This window comes from Montipora foliosa, chromosome 12 (genome assembly GCF_036669935.1).
Source record: "Montipora foliosa isolate CH-2021 chromosome 12, ASM3666993v2, whole genome shotgun sequence".
NCBI lineage: Eukaryota > Metazoa > Cnidaria > Anthozoa > Scleractinia > Acroporidae > Montipora > Montipora foliosa.
In genome coordinates this window covers 17,332,150-17,347,321 of record NC_090880.1, presented here as the reverse complement: position 1 = coordinate 17,347,321, position 15,172 = coordinate 17,332,150, and the positions used below count along the sequence as shown (strand labels likewise).

The following is a 15,172-nucleotide window of genomic DNA, read 5'->3' as shown; positions in this document are numbered from 1 at the left end:
CTTGTCGACATTGTTCATGTAATAAGTTTTCTCGCTTTATAAGCCAAGGCGACAGAGCGGCTGCCTGTTATATTTAAAACAGCTGCAAATATTGACAACAAATCCCGTTATTTTTTTGCCCTTTAGCAACGTTCATTGTTTTTTGTTTTGTGTAACTAAGAAAAATAAAATATGTCAACTGCCACAACTGACTGCTCTCAATGCGACTCTTTGCAAAGGGCGAATTATTAGTTAATTCAACAAAGTAAGCTGCTTTTTTCCGTTTAGAGACTGAAAATGTCTGCAAAGGTGCTATAGTTCAATCCGCTTTGTTTTGGCTTTTGATGCCAGCAAAACAGTTCACCACTCTAGAAAATGAAATGCGAGGGCCACTTGCTAATGGATGACAAAGACTACAGAATTTGCCACATGGATGAATACATTTCACCAATGAATGTGAGTGATGGAATAACATTACAATAGTTGCAATAATAATCTGCATTGAATTGAATTTCCCCTACCCCTCAATATAGATTCTACGCCCCCTTCTTTGTCAGTGCCAAAACTCTGCCAAGAGAACTGAAGCACTAAGTTACACAGAATTAGTTAGGCAGGTAGACAACCCGCAAGGATCAAAAGCGGGAGCTGGAAATTAAGCAGAGAAAAATCGAGAATGAAAACAAAAACTTTCACAACAAACATGAAGGTAAGTGTATGGGTTTAGCTCATTACGACAATGACATACCAATGCCTTTGCAGTACCAACCCCCCCCCCCCCTTCCTCCACCAAGACACAAACACACCACTGACAGCAGTACACTGCTTAGCATTATATTGAGCACCACAGGCTCTGGTGGGTTGGCTGTAATCAGTAACACACTAAACATGTTTCATTTCATAATATTATTTACATGCAGAGAACAAACTGCATTGAACACCATGCACAACGCCATGAATTTTTCATTACCTAAAATACCAGGTAACAAATTGCTTTTGGCCTATTACAAGGCCTGTGAGTAAAGCCACACCAAAAAGTTAGCTCACTACTTTACAATGTAGTTGTGTCACCGAACACCCAAGGTCAATAATTTTGCCATTATCCCAACACTTAATTACTCGTCCCGAGGGAAACAGTTCATTTTGTTTCCCGAGAATCTCAATGTTCCCCCGAGGCGCAGACGAAGGAAAAAAAAAAGTTTCCTGAGAGACCAGTCATTCAGTGATTTGTTATATGGCACAAAAAAAAAACATGCAACGGCAACAGCAACGGCGGTCGTTGGTCAACATTCGCGGCAACAGTGCACTGTTACCCTCTCTGACGTCATAGATTTTGCACTTTTGCCCACTCAGAGACTTTCGACCAGAAACAGTTTTATTGTTAGATGTCATGTGATCTTGAAGTAACCAATGAGAGCCCACGCTGCTGGGGGAAAAAACTCAGCTATATAACAAAAATAATTATTACTCATCATAACACACTTTTGCTGGAAAAACAAGATTAGCAACAAAAATCAAGTGTTGAATTGAGAGAAGAAAATGTCATGCTTCACAAAAAAGGACAAAGTTATGGAGACAACACAGTTTTCAACAAAAATATTGGACTGAAATAAAAATTAATACGACTGCCATGCACATGTAACCCTCTGAAAAAGTGTGAAACTTGATTTTCGTAAAACAGTGCTCGATACATAGAAGTAGAGCGAAATATATACGGATCCCCTGATGAGTGGGCGACCACGAAACAGGCTTGTAGGGATGAACTTGTAGTTTATGTGTTTTTTTCTTCCGTATAATATATATATATATATATATATTCACTATTGGCATAATGCTTCGCTCACTGCTTGCAGTTTGAGCACTCTTGTGACTCCACAATGCAATCCAACAATGTGTAACCGTACATCCTGTGCCCAAGTTCAGGAGTTGCCATAAAGCCATTATGGTAACAACCGGGAGGGCACATTGTATACATATTGTATATATTTATATATATATATATATATATATAGTAAGAGAAAGTGAACTAGTTTTCGTTCATATATTCGATCTACAGATCTGTTTCGTGGGAGTGTATCCCACTCGTCAGGACCTAGATGACAATGTTAATTCGTGGGTTTTTATATACCATTCCCTTGAAATTACAATAATTAGGTGTTTTTTAGTAACAATTTGTTTGCATGCCTACAAGTGTTCGCAAGTTCTGTTCTTTTGTTGAGGGTGGCAAGCTCTTGTTTACATATAATGTAGAACTTTTCTAGCGTGCACAATTTGCATCTTTTGGTTGCATTAGAGTATGCCTGTGCCTTATCAAGAATTTTCCATCTGATCGTGTAATCTACTCCCGCTTCCTTTAACTGCCACACATGCTTGCTGAGCTCAGTTTGGTTGCTTGATACTTCATTTCTAAATGATTGTTTGTGATTGGCAAATCGTTTATATATATATATATATATATATATATATATATATATATATATATATATATATAACAATGTTTTTCTACTCAATATAGTTTCATATGGACTTTAATACAGGTCTGTTTCGTAGACCAACAGGGAGTTGGACCACTCATCAGTCAGTTAAATTCCATGTACACTGTAGCATCGCTGGGGTTTATATACATCAGTAGCGTGATCGTAACAAGATTCAAACTTGAAAAACAATAGTAAAAAAGCATTTGTAAATTTATGATTGGTTGTTGAGGATGCGATTGAACCTAAGGAGAAAATTTCGCTTGTGCCTGCAAGTCGATACGAGTTCATTACGTTTGTTGAGCGTTGCCATGTCCGGTTTATATAGAATATAGAATTTCTCGGTACTACATAGATTACATCGTTTAGTAAGGTTGCTATAAGATTTGGCCTTGGCTAGAATTTTCCAGGAGATTGCGAAGTCTTTCTTTTGATCTTTTAGCTGCCATAGATGTTTGCTCAGTTCGGTGTCATTCTTTTTACTTTCGTTTTTGAATGACATTTGGTGGTTTCGCCATCTCGTCTTGATGAAACTCACCTGGAACTCACCTGAAGTTATATATATATATATAGCTACTACTACAGCGTAGTAATTGAGCAGCCCTTAGGAAGCCTTATGTAAATTTCAAGGATATTTAAAGTGACGATTGTTGTATATACATTTAGTATTAAACTCCTGATGAGTGAGGCAACTCACGAAACAGCGTTTTCGAGATATCAATATCTAGTCTTGTTTTAACTTTTCAACCAAATCATTCATATATATATATATATATATATATATATATATAACGTTTAGAAGAAAGACAACTTCACAGCGTAGCGACTTCAAGTTTCATGTTTAGACAATCATCAGGCTACAGATCTTACATTTGCATTCTAACTCATTTAAAGACCATTCCAATACTCCAGGGGAGCGTGCTATTTTAAGTTCGACAAAAGATATTTGTTCTTGTGTCTGCATTTAGAAATTAACTCGTTTCTTTTGTTCAGTAGGTGGCGTGTATCTGCTTTTATTATGTACAACTTTTCTGTAAGGCACAGGTCGCATCTCTTTGATCCACATTTGAATGGTGAGGCGAAAGACTCTATTGCCCAGCGTAGCGTGTAATTGATGTTATTGTCCTTTAGACTCCAGATATGCCTCGATAACTCCGTCTCGCTGCATTGTTTCTTGATCAGGTAGATGAATTTTTTTCCGATGTTGGTTCTTTACTTGCAGGTTGTATGGTGGATTGAACCAGAGGATATTGCGTTCACGGTTCCTTTTCCGTTTGCTGTTTTGCTTGGCGGGCTCGTACTTGAAGGTTGCGTTGTGCCCGTTTTCCTTAAACACCAATACGTAGACATCTTTGGCTTTGTCGAATTCGTCTTTGTCGCAAGACAGGTCAGATATTCTTTTGTTGACCATTATTGGCAGCTCTTTGATGATGGTGGGTGGATGATTCGACCGTGCATTGATGTATGATAGATTGTTGTTGGGTTTTCTGTAGGGCTAGTACTTTTCTCTCCGTAAATCCAGCGTTACGTCCAGAAAGTCGGTGGAAAATAGGCTCGTTTCGATTGTGATTGAAAGGTTTTCTTCTTTGAAGAGAGCAGTTATGCGCTTTCTCAAGCGATCTAGGGTGGGTCCACTGATGTTGCCAACTACAGCGAGGCCATCGTCTGTGTATAGGCCTATGGACGCTTTGTTGACAAGGGCGGATAGTTTACTTAGGAGGTAAAACTTCGTAGTAATTCAGGAGTAACCGTATGAACCGTTTAAGCAGTGATATTCTGGGTAGACTGTATCAAATAAAGTAAACGTTTGAACAGTATCTTGTATTCTCCTTTTATTTAATTACATGTTGCAGTGGGTTTTCGACTTTGAGTCTAGGTTCCTTGTGAAGATACATCGCCCGTTACTACCACGACAAAAAAAAAAAAAAAAGAGGAGCGGAAAACTTACTGAGAGGTTTACCTATGATACCGTATTAAGAGCACTCATGCACTCACTCACTCACTCACTCACTCACTTGGTCGCCCGAAGGCGGGCAACCACTAGTTCATTCCAGAGCCTCTTATTAGCCATAAGTGCAGCAATCTCACTTGCTTCGAATGCCCCAGTATCCCTCTTAAGAGTGTCAATATAGGTAATTCTGGGTCTTCCTCTCCCGGGATGACTATGTGTGGGCTCCCAAAGGACTAATTTCTGGGTGCTTAGCTCTGGATGGCGATAACAGTGTCCCGCTAGTTGTCGTCTACGGGAGGCGATTTTGTTGCCGACTGTTGGTAGTTCTCTGTATAGTTGTTGGTTTAGTATATGGCTGCTCCAGTAAATGTTTAAGGCTTTACGCAGCATCCTAGTGTATGTTCCATCCAACGACTTATCTTGTGCTTTTGACAGAGCCCAGCTCTCGCAGCCATGCATAAAGTAAGATCCATTCGATGGTGGCTATGAATAATCTGATTTTCAAATCTTTACTCATATTGGACTTCCATATTTTGGTCATACCATTCAAAGCTCTCCAAGCCTGTGCTTTTCTTATGCTGATGTCTTTTTCTGAGTTATAAACCCACGACCCTAAATATTTGAAGTCATCCTTCCATTCCAGATCAGTGCCATCCGATGTATGTAATGGTGTTGGTTCATCAATGTTATAAGCAACTGATTTTGTTTTGTTTGCATTCAGTACAAGGCCAACTTTCTTACACTCTTTTTTCACTGTTAGCAGTAATTCCTGAGCATGAGCTATTTCATCCGACAGTAGTGCTAAGTCGTCTGCGAGGCCTAAGTCAGCAAGAACTACTTTAGAGTGTCTTCTTGATCTTCGAGGGGTGATGGTAGATCCCAGCTCTTCTTCTTTCACAGCCATTATATGATAGATTTTCTCATAGCATAGTCTAGCAAGATTATAAACAGGAAAGGAGCTAATGTGTCGCCCTGCAGTACACCGGTTGTGATGTCGAACATCTCTGTTTCTCCATCTGGTAAAATCACTTTGGCCTTTGTATTCGTATACATCCTCTCAATAGATTGCAATAGGTTAGGTGGAAGAATCTCGTAGGCTTTAAGAATACGCATCATTTTACCCCGATGAATTGAGTCAAATGCCTTCTTGAAGTCAATGAAGGTCATGACAGCTTCGATGTTATTAGCTTTAACTTCCTCCATTATTCTTCTGGGGTGTTAATATTTTGGGCCACTGTAGATCTTTTGGACCGGAAACCGTTCTGATTTACTCTGAGTCGGATGTCAATTACACTCCTGATTCGGTTTAAAATCAGGCGATTATGCATCTTGGGTATAATGCAAATCAGGCTGATTCCCCTGTAATTACCGGTCTTTTGGACCACAGATCAGGTTTGTCATTTTTTATCAGAGCTTGATTGCAGAAGTCTAGACATATGTTGTCAAAGTCACATAACTTGAATACTTCAGGTGGTATTGCATCCGGTCCAGCTGCTTTCCTGATTTTTAAAGAAGATTTCACTTCCTTGAGCTCTGCTATAGTGAACAAGCCGTCATTGATATCAAGGTCCTCAAGATGTTTGGTATCTCTTCGTCCAAATCTTCTACCTCTGGAGGATTACCAAGGAGTTTCTTAAAGTGGGTGAACCATGTAATCACTCGTTCCTCAGGGCTTGATCCCTCTACTTGACCATCTTTAGCTCTTTTCCTTCCAGTAATCTCATTAACTATCTTCCATGCCTCATCATATTTCTGGGCTTCATGAGAGGCTTCGATGATTCGTATTTGTGCCTCTAATTACACTTCCCTCACTTGATCATATACTTTATAACAGATTACTTAGAGATCGAGACCAAGCTTCTTTATCTTCCTCGGTGTTGGTGTATTCGCACAGACTCCGCACGGTATCTGCTTCCTGGCGGGCTTATACCACTTGTGCGTTTGATGACCGGAGGGATTTCCTTGCATTTGTTTTCTTAGGCAGGCATTCTTCCATAGCTTGTCTGTTGGCTTTATCAAACTTTTCATACTTAACCCCATTACCCTCATCGCTCAATACATGGTATCTATTCTTGACAGCGACTTTGTATTTCCACTGAAGATCAGGGTCAGTGGAAAACTTTTTCCAGTCATATTTCATCTTCTTGGCTACCTTAGATACTCTTAGACTAAGCTTGATTTTAGCACAGACTACCCGATAGTCAGATCCCACTGCGCTGAATGTGATGTAAGCTTCAACATTCTGGACGCTGTTCCTCCACTTTCGGCGCACTAATATGTAATCGAGTTGCCGCAACGAGCCTGACCTATCCGTGAAGGTCCACAGTTTTCCTGGTCGTTTTTGAAAACAAAGTGTTAGCTGCTATCAGACTGTGCTCTGATAGTAATTCTACGAGGTACTTTCTATTTCTGTTAGTTACATCATGATACGTGAATGGAACTACATCCGGCCCTAATCTTGCATTGAAATCTCCAATACAAGCAAGAAAATTATGCACTGGGACATCCTACAGGGTATTACCCAAGTCGTTATAAAATCCCTCGACTTCAACTTCTTCCGCACAGTTGGTAGGTGCGTAAACAACAATCACAGTAGTCTTAGGATTGCCATCAAATTCAGCCGTCATGATTCTTTTGCTGATTCGCTTGGCTTTCAGTAGAGCCTGTCTTGCTTTCTGACCTAGCAGAAGAGCGTCTGTCTCTAAATATCGACAGTCCCGAGATACAACCGAAAATTGGAAATTCGTCAGAAAGGAAATTTTTGGTGAGCCACTTTCAGAAGTGTTATTTAAAAGTTTCATGGGGTTTAAAGTTTTGTGAAATCTAGGAATGTTCGAAATACCGAATGATCGAGTCACGCGGCCGAGCGAATTTATGCCGTCACGCCTTTATTTCTGATTTGACAATGGAATGATACTTGTGGAGAGAACTCAGAGGAAAATTTCTGAGCTCACTGATATTTGAACAAAAATTATGAAAAAGTTTTAATCTTTCCGGTGTGCCCTCATTTTCCCGACGATTGCCAAAATCATCTGCATTCGCACCCATTTCTCAAGGACTGTCCGTCAACAACCAAGGACAATTCGGGGGTATGACATAAATTATTTCTTTACTGTGCATGTGCGATATACGACGCTCAAGAATGACGCAATTTGTCAAAATGCCCTCAATAGTTTCTTTTTCGTACCGTCTAGCGCGCTTTGAGGAAACCTAAACTGACGTCTAATTTCACATTTCGGTAGAAAACCCAACAATGAGATACCAGTGTTAGAAAAAACAGGATTTCACGCGCTCGTCCTCTTGGATTTCATGACGTCATTATGGTTGCCCAATTGTTTTACTCTCTGTTTCCTATTAATAGCGGCAACCATAAGATCGCCATAAAATCTTGCAATGAGATATCTATGTCAGACTAAACAGGATTTTACTATAGCTTATTTTCGTTTATAAATTTCACGGGCGTGGCCACCGTGGATTTCATAACGTCATTATGGTTGCCCATATTGTTTTACATAAAAGATTATTATTATTATTATTGGAGACTTTATTGAAATATCCTCAAATGATTTTACAACCTTTGCGGGCCTGTAGGCCTGGGCAATGGTGCTCGTGTAACTATCCTATAAAACCTTATGACTGTGGTCAATCTAACAAATTACGGTAAAATATTGTAAAACTAAAAAATAAAAGTAGCAAAATTCATAGAATGATCCTTATAAACGATAAAAAAGAAAAAGAAATTAAAAAAAACAATGCAAATAAGATACTATATACATCTTTATCATCCATAAACGGCTTTAACCAAAATCAGTTTATGAGAGGAACCTTTTTACTATTTCACAGTTTTGGGAGATGATCCACTTTTGCGAGCGTTCAATAGTTGTCTTTGCTAAGTTGTTATCCAATATGCTGGTAAGTTCTTCTTCAAAATCCTTGTAGTAAACTGCGAGAAAATCAAAGATTACTGTAATGAGCTTTACTTTATGACCTGGGTATAAGTTCTTAATACCTAGTTTTAAATCTATATATATATCTTTCTTATGTTTAGTTCTCATTGTGATTTTTCCTGTGTTGCATATTGTTCCTTCTATGATGATCCATTCTTTATTCTTTTTGTCCAATACACTGATACCCGGTCTATTTGCGCCATTCATTGGACATTTTTTCAATTTCCAGGGTATGTCCCACAAGATCTTTGCCTCGTTATTCTCTTGGCTTGGTTGCTGATAAGATTGCTTGTACCACGGATTAGAATACTCAGATTCTTCAAATTTGTATCTTTACAGTAAAGCATGGTAAACGGGGCGTAGCATTCTGTCGTGTCGTGCTTTATACAGTGACTGTGCTATGTGAGAACAGCAACACAGAACGTGTGATACTGTCTCCTGATCTTTTTCCATTGTCTAAAGATGTCGTATGAATGGGCTGATACTTCTGGATCCTGCCAGTGTTGATTCACAAACTTTCCGATCCATGGCTGTTTCATGACTTCATTCTTGCGTTTCTTCATACTTGCTTTATGGATGATCTGTTTTATTTTCCTGGGTTCTTTCTCGTTCACTATTGTTACGTTGTCTGTGCCTTCCAAGACTGTTGCGCCATCCTCAAAGTAGCAATTGAGTTCTTGAACTTCTGCATATCTTTTGCCATCTTTGAATACTGACCGCAAGTTTCTCTTTTCTTTTTCGTTTTGGAATGATTTGACTAGTTTAATGTGTGGATCTTCACTGTTATTTATGTAATGGGCTACTTTAAGCTTGGTATTCTTGTACACTGACTCTACTTCAATCAATCCTTTTCCTCCTTCTTGATGGTAGATACAATAATCTTGTCGATTCATGCTTATGCTTTCCACTGCACGCATTGATTACATGTCTTGTTAATCTATCGAGTTCTTTAAGGTTGTTAAGACACCAGTCGGTTGACCACAGGTAGTATTGTAAGATAGGCAATGCGTAGATGTTCGTTGCGCGGATCTTGCGTGGGACTGACAGTGGGGAAGTCCAAACAGCCCACAGTCGGTTCTCGTACTCCTTGGCGGCTTCTTCTATAACTTTGTCTACTAGATGTTGACTGTTTTGATATTTTCCTAGGAATTTGTAGTGATCATCGTTGCTCAGAACTGGGATATACAGTTGTTACTTACAGGCAATGCAGTGCTGTTGTTGCTGGTACTTAGTTTGCCTCTCTTCAAGTGTATGGCAGCGCACTTGTTTATCCCCCATTCCAGTCCAATGTCTGTGAACATCTTCTTTAGGTTGCTTGTAACGGACACAGCTTTTTGTTCAGAACGATGGTAAGTTTTTAAGTCATCAACGAAAATCACATGTGTGATCTTTTGGTCTTGGGCATGGGACAATTTATATCCCTCTGTACTCCTCAGGTACCTTGCAATAGGATTAAGTGTTAATGTAAATAGTCGCACACAAAAAGAATCCCCTTGCAGAATTCCTCTCTTTATTTTAATCGGACCAATCATCTCCTTGCCTTTGTTGGTAGTTACTTCGAGGTTGATGTTCCATGCCTTCATAACAGTTTTGATGAGATGGATGAGATCTGCGTTCACTCCATGCATCTCGAGTGCTTTGGTGATCCATTCGTGAGAAACAGAATCGAATGCTATCTTGACATCGATCCAACTACAAGACAGATTCTTTTTATTGAAGTGGCATCTTCTAGTATCATCTTATCAATTATGAGGTTATCAACGCAATTATTATCATTATTATTATGATTACAGTTGCACTTCTGCTAACGGCCACCTCTTTACGACGGCAAACGGCCAAAATAGGGACCTTATTAAAATAACCTTAATCTGGTAGGTTTTTAACCCTTACTTCGATTTTAATTTTGTTGTTAGGATTTTCTCTGATCCGTTTGGCTCAGGTGACGACATGGGTGCTTCCCATTTAGCCAACAAATCCGGAAATTTCGGTTTGAGGTCAAATGGAAAGGCAATTTTCCCCGAAAATATTTTCGGAAAATCTAGACAACCTCCAGAGGTAGTCCACATGGACTAGGGACTATGGAATTCGGAAAATTCCCAAACCATTTGCGAGAATTGGTCCGACCTTTAAAATCCCCGTTCTTGAAGTATTCTTTAAATGTTGTAAAGAGAGTGAAGCTAAGTCAATTGATAGAAACAACGTAGTAGTGAATATTTTAACTATTGACGAAAAAGGATTAACAAATAGTTATCAAAACTGTCAGAAAAAAAAATGTTTGCCTGTTTTTATTTCACCTTTTCTTTTGAAGCATTCTTTCCCAAATGAGCTGTTACTGTCTGCGGCGGTCTGTGACACGATCTGAGTGCGTCTGCGTCGAATATATGCGCCAGCTTATGTCTGATTGGCCGAAAATGGCACGTGCGTCGCGCCGATGAAAGCTTCCATGCGCAACACTTGTGATTTGGTCATTTTACTTGGCAGAAATGTGACAAGTTTGAGGATCGCGTTTGCGTGACACGGGAAACGGAAAACGTAAGGCTGCTGCTTCTCATTGAGACCATGAGGGTTCTCTCTTTCCAACTTGTCCCTTGACTGCTCAGTATCTGTAGCCAACAGAATAAAACTGAGCTTAAATCAAAAAACTGTCTGATTGTTGACAATGCCCAAATTTTACAGCAGTACAACTCTCAACAACGATGTCAACAGCTTTTGTCAACAATTTCCACGCCTTTTAAGTCTGCGTTTTCAAACGTTTCGTTTTCAATGATCCACACTCTTGCGTTTTTAAACGTTGCCTACAACCTGAGGTCATCGTTTCCAGAAGTCTTCAAAACAATGCGCTTTCAAACGTTTCCACTTTGTAAACCGTTTCCGTCAACGGTTTTGAGCGTTGTAGTGTGGATAATAGGCGAAAGTGCCTCAAAAGGTTTTCATTTTCAAGCAAAAACGCCTTATCGTGGATGGGGCCTTAGCCTGTCATTTAACGTTTTCCTGTAAACGCGTGGCTAACTCAATCTAAATTGTCGTGCTAGTTCGGTGTTGCACGGGTCAGTGGACTAAGAGATGAAATAAGGCAGGCTACAAATGTTGGTTCATTCGTTTCCATTTTTGTCCTTGTCGAAGGAACTGTTTTGACGTCATTTTTAAAGAGATTTTTTTAATCATTAACACACGAGTTTCCTCAAAGAAGACTCATGCTATTCACAAATGACTTCAAAAGGTAAAAACACGGTGTAAAAGAACTTGTTAAACTTATTTAAATCTCTAAATTTAAGCCTTTTAGCTTTGATAACGACGAGCTAGCGACTAGTCATCATTCACTGATAAATTCTTGTGTGGCAAAAGCGCTAATACTCCCATGCATTCTTTGTCAAATTTGCCATTACTGAGAAATTATCTGATTAATAACATGGGTGAAAAATTATTCCTTAATTTTGGCGCGAAATTTCAGCGTTAATTCATAATTTCACATGTGAAATTAAAATGTTGCCATGGCAACTTTTCCTGCCGTGCCAAAATGGCGTCTTATGAACGTAATTTGTCACCTATGATATTAATAGTTAAGCAAACGGTATACTAGTGAAATTAGGGAATAATTTCACTGGAAACTCGGGAAATTATTTGATTTTGGACAAAACACGCGTGAAATTATTCCCTCCGAGTTTCACTCGTCACCATTTGATTACCCATACATATCGCTTTCAAGTTTTCAGAGACCAGCTGACTGATTAGAAAACAATAGCCTTATGCTAATGAGACAAAAAATGTAAAGAAAAATTTCCCTATACGGGTTGATCCACCCACTCTACCTTGCACAACATGAGAGTAACCATAGCAAGCGCAACAACAAACACAATGCCATGTATTATGTAAACTGAAGTGGTTACCCACAACGCAAACAAGTACAATGTCTTATGACAGTAATCAGCGCTTGCCGGGTCATTGTAGTTCGGCTCGTACTTCGAATAAACTCACACGCTTCCGCAAACGAACCAAGAGGTCAGAAACAGTTGAACAACCGCCTGTACTGGATTCACCGATCGTTCCTCGTCGCCGCCGGATTTTTGGCGGACCACAAAACAAACGCAACAGCTCGCAAAGAGGTTTGCTGCGCCATACACGATCAAGTAGATGGGAATCATTTTGTCAACAGGACACTCATCTTTGTACTTGACACCTTAAAATGCAACGAGAAAAAACAACTTGGAAAACTCCAGCCTGTACTTAACTTACTCAGATATGCCCAGAAATGAAGTTAATATTTACAGAATTTAAATAAGCGTCACAAAGCGTCCTCGGAAAAAAAAAGACAATAAACGACAAAAAAATTCTAGTCGTTCTAGCGCTGGAGCACTAACTGGAGACACTGTAAACTGAAATTAACAAATCAACGCAAATCAGATCTAACGTTGGTTTTTGAGAAGGAGTGGGGGGGGGGGGGGGGGGGGGAAACCGGAGAACTCGGAGAAAAACCTCTTCGTGCAGAGTAGAGAACCAACAAACTCAACCCAATGTGACGTCGCGTCTGGGAATCGAACCCGGGCCAAATTGTGGGAGGCGAATGCTCTCACCACTGCGCCATCCCTAGAAAGTCTGGAGATTTATAGATGAATTTAGCAAGTTGCAAGAGTTTTAGGACTTTTAGAGCCAGAAAAAGATTTTTGTAGTAGGCTTTCAAAACTTGAATTCATTTAGAGATTAATTGGAATTAGCAAAAATGTTTTTCTTATAAAACAATGAGGAGAACCAAATGGTTTCATGGCTTCACGCACAGCTGTTCTACCATTTAGTTATGTATCTTTAATCTTTAATTGATATAATTGTCTCCAGCGAGCTAATCTGCAATGGACGGTCAGTACACGGAAGCTCATGACATTGACAGCGAGACAAATAAACAAAATAAAAACAAATAACTAAATAAAACAAATAAAATTACAATCGTCAACACATTAAATTATTACAAATACTTGAATGGAACACAGCAACGGAATCAGCAAATACGGAAACAGGAGACAAAGCGTTCCAAGCGGCAACAGTTCTTGCGAAAAAAAGAATACTTGTGCGCGTTAATGGTAGATCAGTAACGCTGGAACTGGAATAGGTGCTGTGCACTATCTCAGGTCAAATAGGGACATTACACCTCGCGTACGTCGTTTGGGAAAGATATCCGTACATTTCCTGTCTTTATCTTAAGAAACATTGTCAAATCGGTGATCTTCCTACGTGTCTCAAGATTTTGCCCGCGACCCAAGCTAGATAACATTGCTAGCAATTCTCTCTTAGCCGCCTGATCGAGAGTTGCCATGTCTGCAGAACTGAGTGGTGTATAAGGGCTCATAAAACACTGCAGTAAACTAAATGAAAACTCAGAAATTTAACATAATTTTCGGGCATGTTATATTTATTAGTTTGGACTTACCAAGTACTATGTCGGCTATAAACAGAGGAAACTGTGCACACGAAACAATCATAAAAGAATGCAGTACTGTGGAAAGAGAAAAAAATGTTTAGTTTTATGAAGAATTGAAATAAACCTCTTGTTTATTTAAATTGAACATCAGAAGGCCTAGTAACTGCAATAGAATGGATCGTGGCAAAAAGCAACCTTTAAAATGGCTTTTGGCTGGCTAAGGTGGCTCAGCCGTCGATGAATTCCGCTTGAAGAGCAATGAATTTCCCTCACTTTTCCTGCAAGGAATGCTCGGGGGAAAGGGCGGCAAATTCTTCTCGAAAGACTCTCATCTGCGTGTAGGAATGTTCACTTCCACAGGTAGACAGTTCCACACTAAATCTTGCCGACAGAGTTCATACAAGCAAGCCCAAAAGTGAATCTGCCGTGCCTTGTGTGCGCGTAAGCGAGCGCGAGAGCGAAGCTTCATAGGTAAGAAAATTTGGTGAACTATTTGCTTGTGACGTCAGCGTACGCCTGCCCGTACATTCTTTGCGGGGAAGGGAAGGGAATCAGGTGTCAGCCCGTCGGAGGAAGGGTCGGTATGTTGGCGGGAATGTGCACCCGTGTTTTTCTTGGCGGCAAATCATGCAAGAAATGGTGTGGGCATTGTCTTCGCGTTCAAAGACCTGTTTACTTTAGGAACTTTGGTCATTCGAGAAATTTAAGCGAAGAAAGCCACAAGAGGAGCCTAGGAAGGATAAGAACATAAAAATTCATTGAAGAACACCTTAAAGCTGAGAGAAATAGAGCGAGAGACAAAACACTTAAGCGCCTTATTTACAACGGTTAGCTTTCAGCTAAGCTTAATGTTTTCCTTTTTAATGTATGCGTCACTGCCTCACACATTTTGTAAAACTCACTAAAAAAACGAAGAAGGCCTGAAAAAGTTTGCAATTACGCGTTTACAGAGATTCTGGCACATTTCAACAATCACACACCACGCCGCTATTCAAGCTTAGAGCAGACATCATTGGCGAGTTTTCTTGTCATCATTGTCTATTTCGTCAGACATATCGGGTGCTCACCATTAAGACAAATAATCCGGATGGAGTGATCGTTGCATAAAGGTGAGTGATTTTCCGAATTTATTGAACAACCGGATGAGAATGGCGCTTACCATTTACTACCCGGCATTCCATTCCGCATATTTACCCGATCTTGTGAGAAAGGGCCTGGAAACGGAACGATTATCGCAAATGGTAAGTGCATTCCCAACGGAAAAAGAGACTACCTCTGGAAATTGTCCACAATTTTCGAAAAAATTTTGCGGGAAATTGCTTCACCGTAATATTTGACCTCAAACCGAAACTTTCGGATTTTTTGACTAAATGGTAAGCACCCATCATAACTCTCATCTATATTGGATTGCAGT

General features: G+C 39.7%; 2 protein-coding genes across 6 annotated transcripts in view; both read right to left on the bottom strand.

The window, feature by feature from the left end:
- Window positions 1-9,517: 9,517 nt before the first annotated feature.
- LOC137980912 (uncharacterized) lies at window positions 9,518-9,976 on the bottom strand. Its single transcript, XM_068828307.1, has one exon. The coding sequence runs from the start codon at window positions 9,974-9,976 to the stop codon at window positions 9,518-9,520; it is 459 nt and encodes a 152-aa protein (XP_068684408.1).
- Window positions 9,977-11,478: 1,502 nt separating this feature from the next.
- LOC137979955 (uncharacterized) overlaps window positions 11,479-15,172 on the bottom strand; it is a 43,744-nt gene continuing 40,050 nt past the window's right edge. For all 5 annotated transcript variants that reach the window (XM_068827278.1, XM_068827279.1, XM_068827281.1 and 2 more), the window contains exons 3-4: window positions 13,768-13,833; window positions 11,479-12,525 (exon numbers count right to left, since the gene is read on the bottom strand). In XM_068827278.1, the coding sequence (XP_068683379.1) occupies window positions 12,320-12,525; window positions 13,768-13,833 (272 nt within the window). In that variant the 3' untranslated portion in view covers window positions 11,479-12,319. The remainder of the gene's footprint in view (window positions 12,526-13,767; window positions 13,834-15,172) is intronic.